The following is a 22,133-nucleotide window of genomic DNA, read 5'->3' as shown; positions in this document are numbered from 1 at the left end:
CCCACTTTCTAACACTTGTTTAGCAAACACTTTTATTATAGTTAATACAAAATTCACATGTGCTGGCATCTGTGTTTTGATCGATCAAAAAATATATGAGAATATAAAATATTCATTATAATATCAAGTTAACTTTTCTTAAGGCAACCCCAAAACACTTGCAAATCTCTCCTCTTCCCAAATTACCAATGATTTCTTCAGGAATGTTGCAAAAAGATAATTTTAAATTTTGACCCCAAATCTGTATATGATCAGTTTGGTTGACTGGAACCCAGTCAGTTCAGAACCAACCAGTTGGTACCAGATACAGGCAGTCACACCAGCTGTTTACCGACATCTTTTTAATGTTTTACTTGAAAACAAATAATCCCCATAAAAGAGAGCAAAGGAAATTACATTTGAATGGTAGCCTGAAATGGATATGATATTCCTGATTTATTTGTTTTCAGGAAACAGACAATTGCATTGTCACACATGACTTCTAGAACTGCTCACTTAAATGCACAAAATTATATTAAATTAAGTTTCTTTTACAAAAACACAACCATGTCATTTTTAAGGCAAAAAATATCAGCTTCTGGGGAGATACGTTAATATTTATGATACTTTCTCAATCTGGATGAAGTGACCCATTAATTTAGTCGCTCGGGTTTCATCAGTCCTTATGGTTTTGCTCTGCAAACGGACATGAGAATTAGCCACTTTTGTGCCTGATTTCCTCCTCTCTGTCAAACTTGTTTTACCTGCAAATTAAGAACTTTCAGAATCACTGAGTCAATGGGAGGTGAGAAAGGCACCTTAGAACAGGAGATCAAGACTTTAAAACTCATTGAAGTGTCTTACTTGAAACAAAACTTGCAATCTACAGATATTAATTTAATCGAAGACAAAGCAAACATTTAGATCAGACATAGCAAACTTTTTTTTCGGTAACTTCATAGAAGGGATGTTTGCAATGAAGCATTAGCTTGATCAACCTTACATACTGAAGAAGGCAGACAAACTTGGACTGAGAAAGAAGCTGGTGGCTGATCAGTGCTCAGCTAAATTGTGCTTCAAGACACCGTCCAGGATTGACCAAAGGGATTTTGCTAAGTGTAAGTGGAGGACCCCTGCCGACTTCATCGAGGGTCACATAGCAGATGGAACCCTACAGTTTTCACACAATATGACTAGCTTTTAACATCCAAGAAATTTTGTGCTAGGGTTAAGATAGACACAAAATGGTCACAGCTTCAAGGCATGAAAGATTTTCACAACATGGTTCACCACGTTTGGCTGTGATTAACCCTCAGTGATAGGCTTAGGTTTTGTTTTGAAACTTCAGTCTTCAGCAACGCTGGATGAACTGTACCGTGTCTAACGCCTAAAGAGGCCTGAGGAGGGGTCCCCAGTACATTCAGAGTTCCTGCTGCCAGTGGGGTTTGACCCAGGACAGAATATGTCCAAGAATCAGTGCTCCCTGAAAGTTGCCACTGCCTTCCCTTTCTCAACTAATATTTGGAGACAGCCTGCTGTGCATGGCGGGGCAAGGGGGGTGTGTGGGGTGGGGTGTCTGGCTTTAGGTTGGGGAGGGGGTGTGTGTGTGTTCTCTGTACATCCTCGAGAGAGTGGATCACAACTTCAAGTTGAGTGGAGACATGGGTAGATGAAAAATTGCATTTAATACTTTACTAAACTCTTACTAAACTTCCATGTTGCAAAACTGAAAATCATGGTTTCAAAAGCTTGATAAAATCTTTTTAACTGGAGTGTGAAATTCAGAACCTAGCTTCTGTGTGTCTCCAGCAGCCAAGCAGACTCTGAATGATACACTCCAGGGAAGTGTGCTAGAATCTAGGTGGGTGCGTTTGGAGTGCTAGAATCCAGCCTTCCAAATTTCCGTGTGTATCAAAAAGGACAAGGATCTTAAAAGGTTGTGAAGCACGTTTTAGGTAGAGTGGAGAAGTGCTTTACTTGGGCACGGAGGCTGGTGAAGGCCTGGCAAAGTCTGGAAGGTAACTTGTGGCAGCGAGTCCATATGCCATTCACGGAGAAAAAAGTAGGAGTAGACAGGGTCGGAGAAAGCCGGCTGGGGGAGAGAGTGGGAAGGACTTAGCAGATTTCAGGGCCTCGCCCTGCCTTTGGACGGCCCTCTTCATTCCTCCCTGCTGCTGGAAAAGTTTCTCCGGAGGCAGCACTAGCCAGCAAGGAGAAACCTCTTCTATGGCTGGTTTAACTGAAGCGCTCTCTCGTGTCTCCTGGCCTTTTGAGTGCCGTGACCCGGGCTGAACTCCCAATGCTTGGGGAGAGCCAGGCTGCTTTCTAACAAGCAGTCAGCTTTGCTTGCTTTCCGGTAAATACGTTTTTCATTTTGTTTCTCTTGATCTTTTGGCTGTCATGCTATATTATGCTACGGTAGGAAATGTTTTGATTTGTAGACCCTACCTGTGTTACCTGGCTTCTAACTGTTTTTGTTCCAGGAAATGGAATCAATAATTTCAGATTGGGGGGCAACATTCTCGGGGAGAATAGAAAATGTTCACTACAGTATAAAAAAGTGGAGGAGGTTTAGTTTTAGCCTTTCATATGCAAAACATACTACATAATAGCAAAAAACATTCAGGGCATATTGAAAAATAAATACCTGGCAAATTCTCTGCTTATATATATAAGAATAAGGGATGTTGAGGGAGTTGAATTCCCTGGTAATACTCGTTTTCTAGAAAATCAAGTTCTTTTCTTTTGGCTTGTTTCTCTCCCTCTTGCTGCCCTTTGAGGGGGAAGTCCTTGAACTGCACTCCTTTCCTGATGCTGTGTCTGGATTCTTTTCAAGCCTTTCCCATGTCAGTCTCACCCACGTCTCTTTCCCCGGGATCCTGTCTGTGCATCGGCCTGGTGGGAAAAGCCTCTTACCAGCACCCCCCTTCCGTGGGCAGCATTGTGGGCAGATTAGCCCATCCCATTGGCCAGTCCACTGCCCAGGATTTCATTGGCCTGTGTGTCAGTTGACCGCTTATAAAGTTGAGTCAGCCATCAGGGAATATGTTTCCATGGAGCCAGAGGTGTCAAAAAGTCAGTCTATTTGCCCCACTGGCCCTGAATTGCATTATTTGCACATTTGCTAACTGAAGAACATTCTCGTCATAAAAAACATGAAAATCATGTGCAAAATCGCTTGCCACAGCGTTAAATCACCAAAAGCACACAAATTGACATTCAAATGACATCAGTAATAATGGATAGGAATGGGTTGGCAAATGCATCTTGAAACGAGCAGCCATTTCTATGATTCCCCAATCCTGCTTTACTGGGTACCTGGTTAGCAGCTGCTGATGGTAGCCATTGTGTGAAAATATACATGGCGACTTAATTTTGAAAATGTATTTTGTATTTAATTACAAAGCAGAAATGCCTGAAATCTGAAGGTATTTTACGCTCATCATTTCAAGATACAGGGTCAAATCTTCTAAAGGACCTAACCTTGACCTTTTCACACACCCCACAGCATTAGCAGTGTTTGGTTTCTCAGGATTTTTAACTCAAGGTACGTTCCTAAATGAGTGGCTGAATGCTGTGTCGTACCTTGGAATTTCAGCCATCCCCTAAACATGCATTTTCATGCAATTAAATGATAACGGGCTTATAAACTGCCTTTCATGTTCTTCCCAATTCCTGCAATTCAACTTTGTAGAAGGGCTTTCGAAAGAGTTCATGCAACGATATGTATGGCTAAAGGAACTGCTAGGCCTAGAAAGAAAACGAAGAACTTATTTGAGCTTGACGTGGGGCAAGCTGAGGGCGTCTGTATTTTCTGCTGCCTTACAAACGCTCTGAGATGATCGGGATCTTCCAGTCCTGAGAGAGTCTGACGCGAAGGCAGCTTCCCTGGAGGGCGGCGCCGCCGCATCAAAAGCGTCCGTCTCGGTCTCTTCCGGACCCACCTCTTCATCAGTTATGAACAATTTGGATTCCCTCCACTTGGGGTAAAAATCTTGGCTGCCTCTGGAGCCACTCGACTCGCTCCCTGAAAGCTGTGTATTCAGTTCCTCCGTCGATCGGATCAGGTTTTGCACAGACAGAGACTTGCCCAGGTCCTTGGGTACCACGGGGCGGACGGACAGCAGCGTTTCTCCGCCCAGGTCGAAGCTCTTGCGCAGAGAGCGGTCCTTGGTCAGGTTTGCCTGCGCAGCCGCAACATTCTCCTTGGAGGCAGCAAGGCAGGTGGTGACCTCGGAAATGCTCTCCTGCAGGCCCACGGGATTGGGGGGCAGGTGCTTGAGGGCAGGGAGAGGAGGCGGGATCTGCAAAGTGGCTGGGGCCGCGGGCTTGGACGGCGCGTTTATTTGGTGTGCGATGCTGTGGGTGACCGCCGCCGCTGGGCCGTCGCCTTGACTCGCGGGCACCGGTGTCGCTTGACTGTGCATAGGACTCAGCGCGTAGAAAGTCTGGGCGCTGAACTCATTGGGGGTCAGAATGAGCTGCAGGCCTCGGGAGATGTTGGCACTGGCTGATCGGGACAAGCAGCCGCTGTTCTGTGCGGAGCTGGACAGGTCTTTGCTGTCCACAGGGCTTTGATAGTCAGAGGTCTGTTCACATTCAAAAGGTGGGATCTGGAAGGAGGCCAGAGTGAGGGCTGAGGCAGAGCCTTTCCGGAGGACCTGCTGATATATGTCCAGCAGGCAGTCCAGCTTGGACTCGATGGACTGAACCTGAAAATGGAGCCAATGTATAACCTGTTAATGAGAATGGGCTTCACTTTGAGAGATTTTGAAATGAAACAGGAGGTGCCGATACAGGTAAGTACTGAGGGTAAAGCCTGAGGCAGTCCTGACTCGGTACTGTCTTAGAAGGTACAGGCCAGCTGTGGGGGTGGGGCAAGGGGGGATTTAGGGGAGGGATGCTCTGGCCTCTACCTAACTGGAACACTTCTCGCTCCCCATTCTTTAAAACCAACAACTGATGTTTTCAGAAACCATATAAGCATGGTTCAAATGTCCACTCTGCCTTTCCTAGGTCTCTTCCATGAAGATATTCTGGAACTCTACTGCAGTCTAAGGAACTTACTCTGTAAAGAAATCTAGACTCTAGGTATCAATCTAGGTGATTCTGAATTTTTAAAATAAAGCTATAAAATGCTTGGAATATGCATAATTAAATTGGGGGAGAAACTTGATTTCTAAAAATTGTATGAGAAGATACAACCTCAGGGTCAACAAACATTCAGTGTACTATCATAGTTATAATGATTTTTTTTTTTTTAATGAATGACCTAAGAGGGAGTTCTCATCGTGGCTCAGCAGAAAAGAATCTGACTAGTATCCCTGAGTATGCAGGTTCTATCCCTGGCCTTGCTCAGTGGGTTAGGGATCCTGTGTTGCTACGAGCTGTGGTGTGGGTCGCAGACGTGGCTGGAATCTGGCCTTGCTGTGGCTGTGGTATAAGCCAGCGTCTACAGCTCCGACTGGACCCCTAGCCTGGGAACCTACATATGCTTTGGGTGTGGCCCTAAAAATACCCCCCCCCAAAAAAAGACACAAAGAGAATGACCTAAGAGACAAGGAAAATAACCAAAACACATAAAAAATAGATCTTTGTAACTCTACTGTTGCACATCTATACCTGTTTCCAATTCAAGCATTAGTTGATGAGAGGAAATATTCTATTCCTTATATAGAAATCCAGAGTTTAGAAAATACCATCTGTGCATAAAGAAAATTTATTTGTTCTTCCTTGACTTTATTCCCTTTAAAAATCTGTTAATCACTAAAATACATCCCATTGCCAATAGTCAATTCTGATTAAAAAAATTCTGGGAGTTCCCGTTGTGGCTCAATGGGTTAAGGACTTAACATAGCGTCCATGAGGATGCAGGTTCGAACCCTGGCCTTGCTCAGTGGGTTAAGGATCCCACATTGAATAGGAGAGGATTAAGATGGCAGAATAGAAGATCTGCAGCTCAACTTCTCTCCTAAAAACAACAAAATTCACAACTAAAGGCTGAGCAATCTCCACCCAAATGGACCGGAAACCTTAAAAAAGATATCCTACTCCAGAAGAAAAAGAGGAGGCCACATCAAGAGGTAGGAGGGGCGATTTCGCGATATAAACAACCCCATACCTCCGGGGTGGGAAGCTCCACAGACTGAAAACTAACTGGTTCACAGAGACTCACCTACAGGAGTGAGAGTTCTGAGCCCCACATCAAACCCTCATGTGCGGGGATCTGGCACTGGGAGGAAGAGCCCCTGGAGCATCTGGCATTGAAGGCCAGTGGGGCTTGTGCGCAGGAGCTCCACAGGACTGGGGGAAACGGAGACCCCATTCTTAAAAGGCACACACAGACTTTCACGTGCACTGGATCCCAGGGCAGAGCGAGGTCTCCATAGGAATCTGGGTCAAACCTGACTGCAGTTCTTGGAGGACATCCTGGGAAAACAGGGGTGAATGTGGTTTGTTGTGAGGGAGGAACATTGAAGGCAAAGCTCTCGGGAATATTCAGCAGCAGTGCCTTTCTCTGGAGGTGGCCATTTTGGGAAAATCTGGCCCTACCTGTCAGTCAGCGCTGAGAAGCCCCAGGGAAAACAACAATTCAGGTGGCATCACAGCCCCGCCCCTCAGTAAACAGGCTGCCTAAAGACCCCTCAGGCACATAGCTGCCTCTTATCACATCCAGAGACTAAGCCCCACCCACCAGAGGGGTTAGAATCAGCTCCACCTACCACTGGGCAGGCATCAGCCCCTCCCCCCATCGGGAAGCCTACAGCAAGCCCCCATACTGACGTCAGCCACAAGGGGGGCAGACACCAGAAGTAAGAGAGGCTACAACCCTTTTATCTGTCAAAAGGTCACCACACCAAAAACCTATAAAAATGAAAAGACAGAGAACTATAACTCAGATGAGGGAGAAAGGAAAAAACCCCAGAGAATAAGCTAAGCGATGAGGAGATTCTCAGCCTCCAGGAAAAAGACTTTAGATTGTTGATGCTAAAGATGATGCAAGACATTGGAAATAAACTGGAGGCAAAGATGGATAACTTACAGGAAACACTGAGCAAAGAGATACAAGATATCAAACTTAAGAAGAGATGCAAAATACAATAACTGAAATAAAAAATTCACTAGAAGCAGCTAACAGCAGAATATAGGAGGCAGAAGAACAAATAGGCGAGGTGGAGGACAGATTAGTGGAAATTACGGATGCAGAACAGAAAAGAGAAAGAAGATTGAAAACAAATGAAGAGAGTCTCAGAGAATTCTGGGACAACATTAGACGCACCAACATCCGTATTATGGGGTGCCAGAAGGAGAAGAGAGAGAGAAGGGGACAGAAAAAATATTCCACGAGATGATAGCCGAAAACTTCCCTAACATGGGGAAGGAACCACTCACTCAAATCCAGGAAGCACGAGTACCATATAAAATAAACCCAAGGAATACACCGAGACACTTATTAATCAAACTAACCCAAATTAAAGCCAAAGAGAAAATCTTGAAAGCAGCTAGGGAAAAGAAACAAGTAACATACAAGGGAACTCCAATAAGGTTATTGGCAGATTTTTCAGCAGAAACTCTGCAGGCCAGAAGGGAGTGGCATGATATACTTAACGTGATGAGAGGAAAAAACCTCCAACCAAGATTACTCTACCCAGCAAAGCTCTCATTCAGATTTGAAGGAGAAAGCAAAAGCTTCACAGATAAGCAAAAGCTGAGAGAATTCAGCAACACTAAACCAGCCTTACAAAAAATACTAAAGGAAATTCTCTAGGCGGAAAAGAAAAGGCCGCAATCAGAAACAAAAATACCACAAATGACAAGGCTCACCAGTAAAAGTATATACACAGTAAAGATACGAAATCATCCATGCACAATTATACCACCAAAATCAGAAATCATGAGGAGAGGTGGGTACAAATGCAGAACACTGGAGATGAACTTGCAATTAAGAGAACAACTTAAAACAATCTCATATACATATAGACTCTCATATCAAATCTTCAGAATAACTGCAAACCAAAAATCTACAATTGATACACAAACAAGGAATCTCTGAAGAAGAAATATATCTCATAGTAAATAAGTGCATAATCCACCATGAAGGGGGTCATTTGACATCATTCTTGGAATGCTGAAGTCTTTTTAGATCTGATTCTGACTTCCTCTCCATCAAAGAATTTATGACAATTATAATTAAATAATGCAACTGCACAATTAAAAAAAAAAAAAGGATCCTACGTTGACAAAAGCTTCAGTGTAGGTTGCATATGTGGCTCAGATCCTGTGTTGCCGTGGCTATGACATAGGCTTCAGTTGCAGCTCCGATTTGATCCCTAGCTTGGAACTTCCATGTGCCAAAGGTGCAGCCATAAAAAGAAAAACAAAATCATAGCTATTTCACTCCTGTTAGAAAGACCATCATCAAAAAGGCAAGAGATAACAAATGCTGGTGAGGATGGAGAAAGAAGGGAAACCTTGTACACTGCTGGTGTGATTATAAACTGGTGCAGCCACAACGGAGAACAGTATGCAGGATCCTCAAAAAATGAAAAAAATAGAACTTCCTTATGATCCAGCAAGTCCATTTCTGGGAATATATCCAGAGGAAACAAGAATTAACTCAAAAAGTTATCTGAACCCCATTTTTATAGAAGCATCAATTACAACAGCCAAGACATGGAAACAAACCTAAGTGTCCACTGCAGAGCAGCAGATAAGTAAGTTGTGGTACATACGTATACACAACAGAATATTAATCAGCCATAGAGCTGAGGAAATCCTACCATTGGCAACAACATGGATGGACCTTCAGGGCATCATGCTGTCAAATAAGTCAGAGAGAAAAAGACAAATGCTGTATGACATCACTTATGTGGAATCTAAAACAAAACCAAAACACACCCTGAAAAACATAGAAAAAAGATCAGATCTGTGGTTGCTGGAGGCAGGGGATGCAGGGAGGGGAAACTGGAGGCAGGTGGTCAGAAGGTAGAAACTTTGAGTTATAAGATAAATACTAGGGATGTAATGATGATTATGCTAATTCTGCTGAATGGCATCTAGGAAAAGTGTTAAGAGAGTAGATCCTAAGAGTTCTCAACATGAGGGAAACAATTTTTTTCTTTTTCTTTTTATGGCCGTGCCTGTGGCATATGGAAGTACCCAGGCTAGGGGTCAAATTGGAGCTGCAGCTGCCAGCCTACACCACAACCACAGCAACACTGGATCCTAGCCACATCTGCAACTTAACACCACAGCTCACGGCAATGCTGGATCCTTAACCCACTGTGCTAGGCCAGGGATCAAATCCACATCCTCACGGACACTATGTTGAGTTCTTTACCTGCTGAACCATAATGGGAACTCCTGGGAAACAATTTTGTTTTCCTTCTTATTGTGTCTATATGAGATGATGAATGCTAACTAAATTTATTGTGGTCATCATTCATAATATATGTAGGTCGGGGGAGTTCCCGTTGTGGCACAGTGGTTAACGAATCCGACTAGGAACCATGAGGTTTCAGGTTCGATCTCTGGCCTCGCTCAGTGGGTTAAGGATCCGGCGTTGCCTTGAGCTGTGGTGTAGGTCGCAGACGCGGCTTAGATCCCACATTGCTGTGGCTGTGATGTAAGCCAGTGGCTACAGCTCCGCTTAGACCCCTAGCCTGGGAACCTCCATATGCCACGGGAGTGGCCCTAGAAAAGGCAAAAAGAAAAAAAAAAGAAAAAAAAAGACGCAATATATGTAGGTCAAATCCTTATGTTGTATATGCCTTAAATGTACACAGTGATATACATCAATCATACCTCAATAAAACGGGGGAAAAACTGGCTAAAAAGTTAAGCAGTGTAGTTGAGCTGTACCTGTTTTTCAACCTTGACCACCCGGCCAAGCATACTGAGGTCGTCTGTGGTCTCGTGTTCTGCCGTTATCTTCTCTCTGCTCTTCTTATCTGATGTGATTTGCCCTTTTCCAAGAATTTGATCCACACTATCAGAAAAAGATATCTGATTATAAGTGCTGAAGGTAGAGATTGCCCTAGGCTGGAAGGAAGTGTTTTGAAAGAAAAATACAATTATCTCTTTTTCTTTTTTTGCTTTTTAGGGCCACACCTGTGGCGTATGGAAGTTCCCAGGCTGGGAATTGAATTGGAGCTACAGCTGCCAGCCTACACCACAGCCACAGCAATGTGGGGTTCCAAGCCATGTCAGTGACCAACACCACAGCTCATGGCAATGCCAAATCCCCAACCCACTGAGCGAGGCCAGGGTTTGAAGCAGCATCCTCATGGATACCAGTAGGATTCATTTCCACTGCACGATGGTGGGAACTCACAATTATCTTTTATTTACATAGGATGAAATAAAAATCAACTTCTTCCAACTGATGTGCTTGTTTTCTTCATAGGAAAATTACACAAGGTTCATTTTCTCATAATTCTAGTCCATGATGAAATCATTTATGGCTGATCTTCTGGAGGCAAAACTGTCCTAAACTACAAAGCAATTTGCTTGTTTCCACCTCTGACCAGGCATTGCCTCAATTCAACCACTTAAAATATGACAAAATCATAATTATGATGATTTTGTGTTAATAGAACAGATCATTCATTCAGTGAACATTTATTATACATCTGACTTGTGGGAGATAAGCAGGTCAGAAAGCTAGGCTTCATCTTGGGAATTATAATTGGACAGATATATATACACCACATAAGCAAGAACCTCCAGATTAGTTAGGCAAATTCTGTAGCAGCTGAACGCTGGGAGCTGTAGATAGTTCTCTGAAAGGACTTGGAAGACGCCGGCCACCTGGGCCGAGATTGTAACATGATCGCAGGTGACTTAAAACAATTTCCAAGGAGACTTAATCAGTTAGAATTGGAATTACTTTCTTCTTTTTTCTATGTTTTAGAACTAAGTTATCAGTAACATCAATTCAACTTTCCAATGCACTTTGTATGCGCAGAAGTACAGGCAGTCCCAACAGTTAATCCACTCAACTACAAATCCTACAAGGACTGCGTCATTGCTTTGTTAAACTCTGGATTCCCACAGCGGCTGGCACACTTACAAGTTCAATACTCACCCACTGAATAAATGAATGAGTGAATGAAAAAAAATTGTGATTTCTGTAACTGATGTTATAGAAACCAACAGGTGTTTTACTAAGGGCCTTGTATATGCCTCACGCTGGGCTAAGTGTGCTGTGGGCTTAGAAACAAATGTTTAAGACTCAGTTCTTGTGTTTAAGAATTGTTCCATCAAATGCTGGTAATTTGTGTCTGTTAGTGAAGCTTGACTCCTAAAAAACTGAATGGACTAAATATTCTGGCTTCAAGATAACACAAACACGAATAACTATCAAATTCATTCTTTGAATCACTCGAGATGCTCTTTAGAAAGTGTGTGTGTGTGTGTGTGTGTGTGTATGTATCTATCTAGAGTTGTATAAGACAGGGGTGAGGGGAAGAACCCAGGCTTGGCCAAGGGCAAGGAGGACAAACTTGCCACCAGGAAGCAATATAAAAGCCAACCCATCATTTCTCAGTCTCACTCTCTGCACATCAGGGTGATGAGCAGTTTTGACTCTGCAGTGACTCTAAATGCCACAAGAGGTCAGAACAGGGAAAGGTCTGTCTTTGTGGGTTGGATAGTTGCATGAAGTTTAATGAATGAGAAGGACTAGCTTATTTCTGAAGGATAGTTAGGATTTAGGCAATAACAATACTGACATCAGCAACAAGCATTAACAGTTCTTGAGTACTCAGTTACGGCATACTAACTTGTTCAATCCTCATGGCAATCCTATGTGGCCACTGCCAACATCCCCATTTTTACTGATGAGGTGCTGAGCTGAGATGTTGTATAATAGTTGAAGGCTTTTGTTTGTTTGTTTTAAGTTCCCAGGCCAGGGATCAAACCCATGCTACAGGTGTGATCGAAGCCACAGCAGTGACAACACTGGATCCTCAACCTGGTGAATCACATGGCAACCCCAATAGTTGGTGGCTTTTAATGACTGACTCACATTGAAATAAAATCTACATTAAAAGCAAGGTCCAGTGGTCCACTAAAAAAGAGAAATATGGAATTCAAGAGTTTTTTCTACTGCAGAGAGGTTCCTCCCAGACTACGTCTATGCCTGCTCCTTCAGAACAAATAACATTTGTATTGCTTACCGTGTTTGCAGGCTTTTAATTCTACACAACATGTCCAGATGACCAGCAGAGTACTGTTCAATGACATCTTTTACATCATATGGGCGTAAGGTTTCCTTAAACTTCCGTTTTGCAACATGAAATTTCATAATCCTGTGAGAGCAACATATTACATATTAATCTTCATAACTTCACTAAAAGAAGTTACCAGCAGCAACATGGATTCTCATACTAAGTGAAGTAAGTCAGAGAAAGAAAATGTCATATGATATCACTTATATGTGGAATCTAAAATATGACACAAGTGAACTCATCTATAAAATAGAAGATTCACAGACATAGAGAACAGACTTGTGGTTGCCAAGCTGAAGGGAGTGGGGATGGATTGGGAGTTTGGGGTTAGTAGAGGCAAACCATTATATTAGGATGGGTAAACAGAAAGTTCCTTCTGTATAGCATACGGAACCATATTCAATATCTTGTCATAAAACCATAATGGAAAAAATATGAAAAAGTATACATACACACACACTAGTATAAAATAAATATAACTGAATATATACTTTATAAAATATATAAAATAAATATAACTGAATCTCTTTCCTGAACAGCAGAAACTAACATAATATTGTATATCAACTATACCTCAATAAAATAAATTAAAAAAAGTTACCCAAATAGCTTACTGTTATATATAAGAAACTCTGGGGGAACAAGTCATGCATCAAATTCTTTTAGGCTCTTACAGAAAGACAACATAAAAGCCTGAGATTACAGTGGACAGTTTAAGAATATTTCATGTGAGGTGCACCTTGAGAGTAGAAAAACACACTACTAAGAAACTAAATACTAAGTGCTATACCTTTTTAATGCCCTGGAAACCCTGAATTAAAATCAAAGTCAATGGAGTTCCCACTGTGGCTCGGGGTAATGAACCCAACTAGTATCCACAAGGACATGGCTTCTATCCACCGCTGTAGCTCTAATGCAACCCCTAGCCTGGGAACTTCCATATGCCACAGGTGCAGCCCCAAAAAACCAACAACAACAAAAAATTCTGCAGAATATTGCTCAATTAGCTAGCCAAGTTCTTTTGTTTCAAACTGAACACATTCATCAACTAAGCTTGGTGTCTAAACTTTTCAGAACCAGAGATTTCTTTAATTATAATGCCTCCTATAACGTGAACTGTAGGCTTTAAAACAATATTTCATCAGTACATTTCATGATGCCATGAAGAGCTAAGCTGCTGAACACAATCAGTTACTGCAATAACTTGATGTAATTCCTGGAGAAAGCAAGGAAACATATCATTTTTTGCACTTATGCAAACTTATTGCAGGTAAATGTTAAACTTGTTGGTGTTAATTGGCTCCTAGTCTCTTATTATCACACTCAAGGATCCCAGCCTGGGAACCAATCAACTAGGCTTTATTAACCAAAATTTATTGTTTCTTGGTGGAAAGTGGGAAGATTAAGAACAAATGTGGAGTTTAAATGGAAAATTACCTATCTTAAGTGACAGCTGACTGCAACGAATCCAGATTGTTTTATTGGTTATAAAGCCCCAAACTTGATTCTGTAATTGTATTATTAACTTCAAATTGTATACTAATCACTCCTGAATCATTTGTCCATAATACCTTACTTCCTTTCTCTACCACACTGGTTTTCCATGGCCTATTGGGTAAATACCAAATTTCTTAGCACATCCTATAAGGCTGTTGATGGACTGGCTTCTGTCCACCTTTCTCACCTCATCCTATTCCACCTCCTCCTTGGAACTGGAGGTTCCAGCAACAATAAAATATTTGAGGACCATAAATTCAACATTTGATCAATTATATACCTCAATTATTTGAGCATGCTATTTCCTTCTCCTGAAGTCCTACAATACCATTAAGACTCAGTTCTAAAGTTAATTTTTTAAAAATGGAAATTCCTGCAATTCTTCCAAAGCAATCAGCTACTTGTTTATTAACCTTTATTTTAGTAACTAATGCACCATGTTATAATTGTGTGCTTATATCTCAGCCTCTACCAGGCCATACAAGGTCCTTGAATACAGGGCTATCTCTCTCTCCTTGATAATCCAACGCACAGTGCAGAATTAAATGAACAGGAAAAAAGGCTTATCTGTCTGGAGGCTCAACCCAGGAGGCTGGGCAGCTCCTGAAGGGGACAGGGTGACCCCTCCTTTCTCCAGACGCTCATCTCTACCATTCTTCTGCACACAACCCCACCCCAGCCCTTCTGGATTTTCTTGTCATCAAAGTGTTCATTTCTCAGAATTCTGTCTTGGCAATCTCCCTAAAATGCTAACTATTTTGGATTCAGCTCAAGCACAGATTCTCTAGAAGATAGATGTTCCTTGACCCCAGTAGGGTAGAAAGTTGGGTAGATGGCTTCATGCAGCTGAATCTGTGGCTTTGCGTCTCACCCACCAGATTACGGGTGTCAGAGACTGTGTTTTCCACTATAGCATCTCATAAATCCCTGGAAAGTGTTATAAATTAGACAAATTCTGCCAAAGAAATGAATGGGGACTAGCTCCTCTCTAGTTGTACAAACTTGTTTATGCTGTTCTGTGAGAAGGCAGACTCTTGAGATCTGAAAGGAATGCCTCAGGAATAGATCTGAGCTCTTCAAGGCGCCTTCTGAGGCGGGGCAGAAGTCTTTGGCTCTCTTTCGTGAATACAAAAAAAATTCCTAAAGTAAATAAATGTTTATTCATTATCATTCTGCCTGATTCAGAAAAGAATGCTCTAAATAGAACTGGTTCTGAAAATCATGAAAATAAAATATCCTTTTTGCTTAAATCACTAATATAATTAAGATTCGGGAAAACAACTAAATCACAAATAAGAAGATATCCTTGTGAGGAAGGAAAAAAGTAAAAACATTGAAAGTCAAGGAATAAATGACACTGTAACCCAGTAAGTATCAAATGTAAAGAGAGAGCTAATAGCAAAATTAAACTGTCCAGGGTGAGGAGCAGGAGAGGCTGGTGGAACAGTAACTAAGTTGGCTGAATGAATTCTATAGTATCACAGGACCATCAGGAAAACAGGGATGAAAACATGTGGTTGAAGTCTACTGAGAGCAGGAGTTCCCATTGTAGCCCAGGAGTAGCGACTAGTATCCATGAGGATGTGAATTTGATCCCTGGCCTCACTCCGTGGATTAAGGATACCGGGTTGCTGGAGCTGTGGTGTAGGTCACAGACGCAGCTTGGATCTGGTGTTGCTGTGGCTGTGGTGTAGGCCAGCAGCTGAAGCTCCTATTTGACCCCTGGCCTGGGAACTTCCATATGCCATAGGTGCGGCCCTAAAAAGACAAAAACAAAAACGAGAAGTCTACACAGAGTAAAACCTAAGTTTTCTGTTTTCTGGCTTCATCCCTACAATGCCATGAACTTGACCTGAACGTCCAGTGTCCATCCACTGGACATGGAGCTGGATGGTGGGAGATGAAGACTTTGTCCCCCCCAGACCCACCTGGAGTGGGTCTCCCATTGCTGTACCCTCGTTGGACAGCTGGCACTGTGCTCAGCCCTTTATCTTTGCTATGTCAACTTAAAACTCTAAGAATTTCACACCTTTGACATTTGGGTCAAGTGAGGGCTCAGATAGTTGGGTCACCTGTCCAAAGTCATGCAACTCCTAAGAGGCAGGTTTTAGCTGATACAAAGGCCCTATAAGCTAGATCTACAGGGTGCTTCATGAGCAGATGCACTTGTAAAGGTTGAGGAGAGTGTCCAGCTGTCCCCTGACCTCCTCCTGTCCCCTGCGTGCCCTCTGACACTCACGAAAGTAAATCCTAGGTCACATTCGTCTAGCCAACTCATTACCAGCTCTGTCTTCCCAAAGTGGGTCCCTTTGGAGTTCACCACACCCTTCAACTGGCCCTTTCATTGCTTGAAGCCCTCCCTCTCCTTAGTAATCAGGCCAGTGTGGGCTCCCCACCCTCAATAACTGTAATGTTTTCCCTTTCATCTCATCCCTTTCTAGGCATCATCTGCCTACTTTACCCAGTTGTAGGTGATACAGGTTGGCCTCACTGCAGTCATCAGTTTGCTTTACTGTATATATTTTCCCAGCTACCAGCTGTTGCTGCACAATTAGCCTCTGAGAACCCAAGGAGCGAGGTGGCCACTGCTAGTTACGTGTAGAAAGAAATGAAGCCCAGAGTTCAATAATTCTAGGTTTCAGGGAAGACATGAAGATGATGAAAATGGAGGGGAATGTCCAAAGTGGCTGTCAGATTATGAATTTGATTTTTTTCCTCTCCAAGACTATTTCATTTCAGGTACTGAGATCTTTCACTACAAGGTGAAGGGCAAGAGGAGGGGGGCGGGGGTTAGGGGGTCCCTGAGTTGCAAGTGGAAGTTAGTCGCCCTGGGAGGAAGCTTGGTTCTCGCACAGGCCATACTAAATGTTATCTCCACTATCCAAATGCTGCTGGACATAAATCCAGAGGGACGCAAAGTCTAGACAGGGGTGGAAAGTCCTTTCTCTAAAGGGGCAGACAGTAAATAGTGCATGCTTTCTGGGTCACGTGATCTCTGTTCAAACCACTCAACTCTGCACTGCAGCATGAGAGGAAGCATAGCTGGTACATACACAAGTGAATGTAGCTATGTCCCAATTAAACTTGATTTACAAACATAAGCACTGGGTTGGTTTCTGGCCTTACTCTGTAGTTTGCGGACCTTTGGTCTAAACAAGAAGATCCATGAGGAAATGCCCTGTGGCCGGGAATAAAGGAAGGCTCATGAACTGACCTGGGAAGAAGAGGTAGAAAACTTTAATCACCTCATACACGCTTATAAAAGAAATTTAATATGAACTATGTATTGCCTGGTAGAAAGGAGTGTTTGAACAAATCATTCCAGAGAAAAATTAGGACCTTTACAATACATTTAATAATTAAGATGGTAATACTGCCAGGTAGTATTTTGTGGTATAACCCCATGAAAAGGGTACTATTATTTTTAAAATTTTATTGACACATAGTTGATTTACAATGTTGTGTTCATCTCTGCTGTACAGCAAAATGATTCAGCTATACATAGATATATTATTTTTCATATTCTTTTCCATTGTAGTTTATAAGATATTGGGTATAGTTGCCTGTGCTATACAGTAGCACCTTGTTGTTTATCCATTCTTTTTTTTTTTTTTTGTCTTTTTAGGGCCCCGCTGGCAGCACATGGAGGTTCCCAGGCTAGGGGTCAAATCGGAACTGCAGCTGCTGGCCTACACCATAGCCACAGGAATGCAGGATCTGAGCTGCCTCTGATATCTACACCATAGCTCATGGCAATGATGAATCCTTAATCCACTGAAGGAGGCCAGGGATCAAACCTGCATCCTCATGGATACTAGTTGGGTTTATAACCCACTGAGCCACAACGGGAACTCCTGTTTATCCATTCTCTATATAAGAGTTTGCATCTGCTAACCCCAAATTCCCAATCCTTCCTTCCTCTCCCTTCCACCTCCACTTGGCAACCACATGTCTGCTGAAAATGGCACTATTGTCAGCTCCATTTTGCAGATAAGGAAACTGGGGCAAAGAGAGGTTAGTAACTTGCCTGAGGTTAAATAGCTGGTAAGTATGGGATCTGAACTAGTGTGGCTCCACTGCTGAGCTCTTAATCACAATTTTCTTTGTCTTAATAGTACCATCTTAATATTTTTACACAAAATAAAAAGAGATACTGTGATATGAAATGGCTCTTTTCTTTCACATGCCTGACACATAGATGGTGCTCAATAAAACTCTGCTGTGTGAATGGCTTGTTCAATGGAGTTGTTGGAAGGTCCTTTGGAAGAAGACAAAAGGCCGGGGAGTAGGTTACACTCTCACTGTCTCTTCCTTGTGAGGGTAAACTGCACCACTAGAACTAATACAGCCACAAAGAGTAAAATCCCTGGAGCTAGTCTCTTCTGATGCTGTGGGTCACCAAGAGGCTAGGAGTTTACAAGGAAACCTATGCACAAGGCTGGCATGCCTCTGTAGGACCACTAGAGGGGGCAAAAGACTCGTCACAAATCCAAACTGGCACCTGGGCTTGAAACTGAAGTCTGCTAGAGCAATTTTCTGAGCGCCAAGACATAACCAAAGCAGAGTTAAACTCTGGGTGGAATACAGCTATATATACACACAACACATGTGCACTTATAAGGAAGTGTAGGTGCATTTGCTGTGCTGCTATGAGTTACAGAATCTTGCAAAAGTCTTGTCCCAGTCCTCAAAATCAGTGTAAAAGCCCTGCCATACATGAATATGCCGCGATTAGAACTACTAGACAACTGAGGTGGCCGTGACTGACACTCTGGACATCAGCCAGACCATGCCTAGGCTGGGGGCTCAGCGACTGTGAACTCTGGAGGAAGTGTGACTGACTGCAAAGGCAGCAGCCTTCTCCAAGCTCCGATGCTCCCTGCAATCAGCCAGAGAGCGTAAAAAGTGCTGATGCCTGGTCCCAACTCCAGAAACCCCGTTTAATTGATCCAGAGATTTTATAAACCTCCTTGGGTGATGCAAACATGAGACCTACTGACAGCAGGTGGGGTGGGTTTGGGGTAGGGGTGGGTGTAGAATGATCTACACCTCCCTGCCTCCACTCAAAGAAGTGATGGTGGGTTTTGCATACATCCTTTGAGTCACACAAATCATGCCTATGAAGCCGCATGTCAGTATGCCTGGGTGGCAGGTCTCCAGCAGAACCCAAATGCTTTCTGCCCAGCTTCCCTGAGCAAGACCAAAGTTCCATGCAAGAGCCAGCTAAGAAGTTCCACAGCTTCTCAAAGGACTAAGAAGTTCCACAGCTTCTCAAAGGAAGGGAGAGAAGTGCTGAGGTGACTGGGGTATTCATTCTTTCAATAAATATTCATCAAACTCCTACTAAAGTGTGCGAGTCTCTGTGCTAGGGTCTGAGCAGCCCTGACTCTGCTGGAATGGGGTTGGTAGAGTTGAAGACACCTCCAGGGACCACGTGGTCTCCAGCTCCTTCCTCTCTGATGTCCTGGTGGAAGGCAGCAGTCAGTGCAGCCAGGAGCTCTAATTGGACTCAAGAGCTTCATTTGCCAGAGCCTGGAGCTCTCAAGTGAACTCAGTGTGGCTGCTTTCCTGAGGGTTGCTAAAGGCCTGCTGGTGAGTAGGACTGAATCATTCATTCACTTACTCACCCATCAAACATGCACTGTCTGCCTACTATGTGCCAGGCTCAGAGCTGGATGCCAGGGACACAGTGGGGAAGACAGACACCTTGTTGCTTGGGCACTTCTGGTCTAGGGGGGAGACAGGCAAGCAGGCAGGGTCGGGGTTGGCCTGCAGGAGAGGAGTGAGTAGCCCAGAGTGGCAGAGAGAACAGGAGACACTTCCAGGCCTTTACTCACTCTGTACCCTCATTCTGGATCAGAAATGCTCCCCTTCTGTTCCTAGATCATATGCTTTCTTGTTCCCATGAGAAACATGACTGCTATCTGCCTTAAAGCAAGGGTCCTAGAGCTCATCCTTGAAGTGACCCAGAGCCTTTGATCACTGAATCTCTCCCTCTCTAGCAAGAGGCAAGGCAGCCCTCTCTAGCCTTCTAGAAGCTGGTCAAGGGATGTGTTGATCACAGAGGAAATTCAGCAGATAACTAGGACTACAGAACTTGATAATTTGGGTCACCACTGAAGGCATGTGTTATCACTTATTTGGATGATTCATGAATGTCATTTTTCTGTTAATACACAATCATGATTCAATGCCATAGATTTGCATTTGTATGTACAGTATTTAGACTCTGAAAGTCTTTGAAACTAGCTGTAGAATATATACAGGACACTCCTTTACCCTTCTTGCATCTCAGACTGGGCTACTAGCCAGTGACTAAGGAACCCCAGGAGTATCTGGGTGCACTGGCCAGTCTCCTTTTGTTGCTTTTGGCTCTTATCAGAGACACAAATTAGCTCCACTGTATACAGACTATCAGACATCTTTACTCAAGGGGCAAGTAGATATTTTGTCTGGCTGACTTAAGGGTCAGGGAAGTTCTGTGGTTGCACTATATCCACCACTGGGAGTACAGTTATTCTTCTGATGTTTAAGATTATTGTGCTTTACATTCAGAATCTAGTAGGTTCTTCTGTAAATTTTGTTTGGTATTCTTTTAAAGAGACAAGAGCAGTAAAACCCAAGCAAAACCCTCTGGATCCAAGTCTACAAATGGGTAACTTTCCTTCCTAGGATTTTGTGAGCACTAATACGGTAACTAAACTCGGGGATTTTATTTTCCTAGGAGTATAAAATCCTGCATAAACTTTACCATGTGAAACAAATGAGTAAGTAGACAAAATGCCTGTACACGTTGATTGCTCTTGAATATTTTTGGTCTTCGTAATGAATGGGAGATTCAGTTTAAATTGTACCCAAATAAAAGGTTAAAAATTAGATGCTGCAAAGTAAGTACATTTTCAGTGAAAACACTAGTTTAATGCAGCCTCAGGGCAAAATGTGGTTCCAAGCAATTATCTTCAAAACAGAAACAAGCAAAAGGAATATTCCAGAGAATATATTAGCTGATTAAAAAATATGTGCTAAATGATCCCTAAAATGTTCCCAGCAGAGTCCTTTCCTGTCACATGTCATCGACTTGGCTGTCAAGAATGTCTTCACAGTGACTTGCAAACAAAGACTCATCACCTCTGCTAAAATAGCAGAGATGCCATCAGCAAAGTTAAGAACTGGCGATGATTAAACAGCTTGTGGATTTAACGAAAACCCACAAAGGCAAACATGTGCCTCCTCTTCTCTATTTGTGGCGTATTCTTGTCTGAGTATGAAGTGAGATTTAAGAAAGCTTCAGAACTGAGAATGCATTTTAGAGGATGGTGAGAGAAGGGTCTTGTGAATGCTCCTAGACGAGGAGGAACGCGGGGTCAGAAAACTGGAAGACCTCCTTACTCAGCCGGGCTGTAGGGGGAGGCCTGTTGTGCAAACACCCCCTGCCCCCCCCCCACCCCAGGGCCCACCCCAACCTCACAGGCCTCAGTGGTTCTGATCAGATCTGAGCAATTTCAAAAGAGCTGATGAGTCTTTGCTGGTCACAGGTAAAGATTACACTTATTAGAGTGTGAGAATTTCAGAGATAATTTAATAATGTGTTTATAGTCTGGCTTCAAACTCTTTTGCCTCTATTGAAGTTTTCTCCCAAGCTACTGGCAACCTTCTTGTTGCCACTTTTGAAGGACCTCCTCCCTCTTTGTCTTCCTGCCCTCTGAGAAGCTTTTACCACCGTGGACCCTGCCTCCTGCTCCAGACGCTCTCCTGGGGCTCCCCCTCCATCCCAATCGCCTGGTTTCTGGCTGTCCAGCTGTAGCTCCTTACAGGTTGTGAGTAGTAGACTCTGCATGGACCACTTTTCCTCTTTGCTCCACATTCTCCCCCGTGATGCTTCCAGAGACCGTCCATTTCTGGGCTGACAGCAACCAAGTTTGTCCTCATTCCAGACTTGGGTCCTGGGCTACAGATCCAGGGCTCCACCTGCCTGCTGCCAACACTGCTGCCCCGCAAACAACACTGGCAACACTGCGCCCTCTCCCCCGGCTGGCCCCGACCAGGTGCCTGGCTGTGTTGTCTTTGATCCCGCCTGCTCTTCCCTCCATCTTCTTCAACCAGTAAATGTCCAGACGCTGTTACTGTTTCCGCGTGAAAATCCCTGGCATCCATCCCCCACTTCACCGTGACTGCCTGGCTTTGGCTCTCAGCAGATCCAGGGCTGGAACAACAAGGGCCCTCTCTTTCCAATCTGTTCTTCCCCCTGCAGCCAGTGTCAGAGGAAAGCACCAACTGGAAGACTGACTTCTGTCTCCTGGCCCTCCTCTTTGCTAGACTGCTTCCTGCCCCTCTCTGGTCTGACCTCTCCTCCTCACATCCCCCTCCCCCACCAACACGTGTACTTTCGGATGCCACCTCCTCCTCCGGTTCTTGGCTTTTGCAGTT

The 22,133-nt window shown here is 43.5% G+C and overlaps 1 protein-coding gene across 3 annotated transcripts in view; it reads right to left on the bottom strand.

The window, feature by feature from the left end:
• Positions 1–326: 326 nt before the first annotated feature.
• KCNQ5 (potassium voltage-gated channel subfamily Q member 5) overlaps positions 327–22,133 on the bottom strand; it is a 504,606-nt gene continuing 482,799 nt past the window's right edge. For all 3 annotated transcript variants that reach the window (XM_047760371.1, XM_047760380.1, XM_047760389.1), the window contains 3 exons: positions 12,159–12,290; positions 9,841–9,967; positions 327–4,691 (listed from right to left, as the gene is read on the bottom strand). In XM_047760371.1, coding sequence (XP_047616327.1) covers positions 3,750–4,691; positions 9,841–9,967; positions 12,159–12,290 — 1,201 coding nt within the window. In that variant the 3' untranslated portion in view covers positions 327–3,749. The remainder of the gene's footprint in view (positions 4,692–9,840; positions 9,968–12,158; positions 12,291–22,133) is intronic.

Source organism: Phacochoerus africanus, chromosome 2 (assembly GCF_016906955.1).
Source record: "Phacochoerus africanus isolate WHEZ1 chromosome 2, ROS_Pafr_v1, whole genome shotgun sequence".
Classification (NCBI taxonomy): Eukaryota; Metazoa; Chordata; class Mammalia; order Artiodactyla; family Suidae; genus Phacochoerus; species Phacochoerus africanus.
This window is presented reverse-complemented; position numbering and strand designations above follow the sequence as displayed.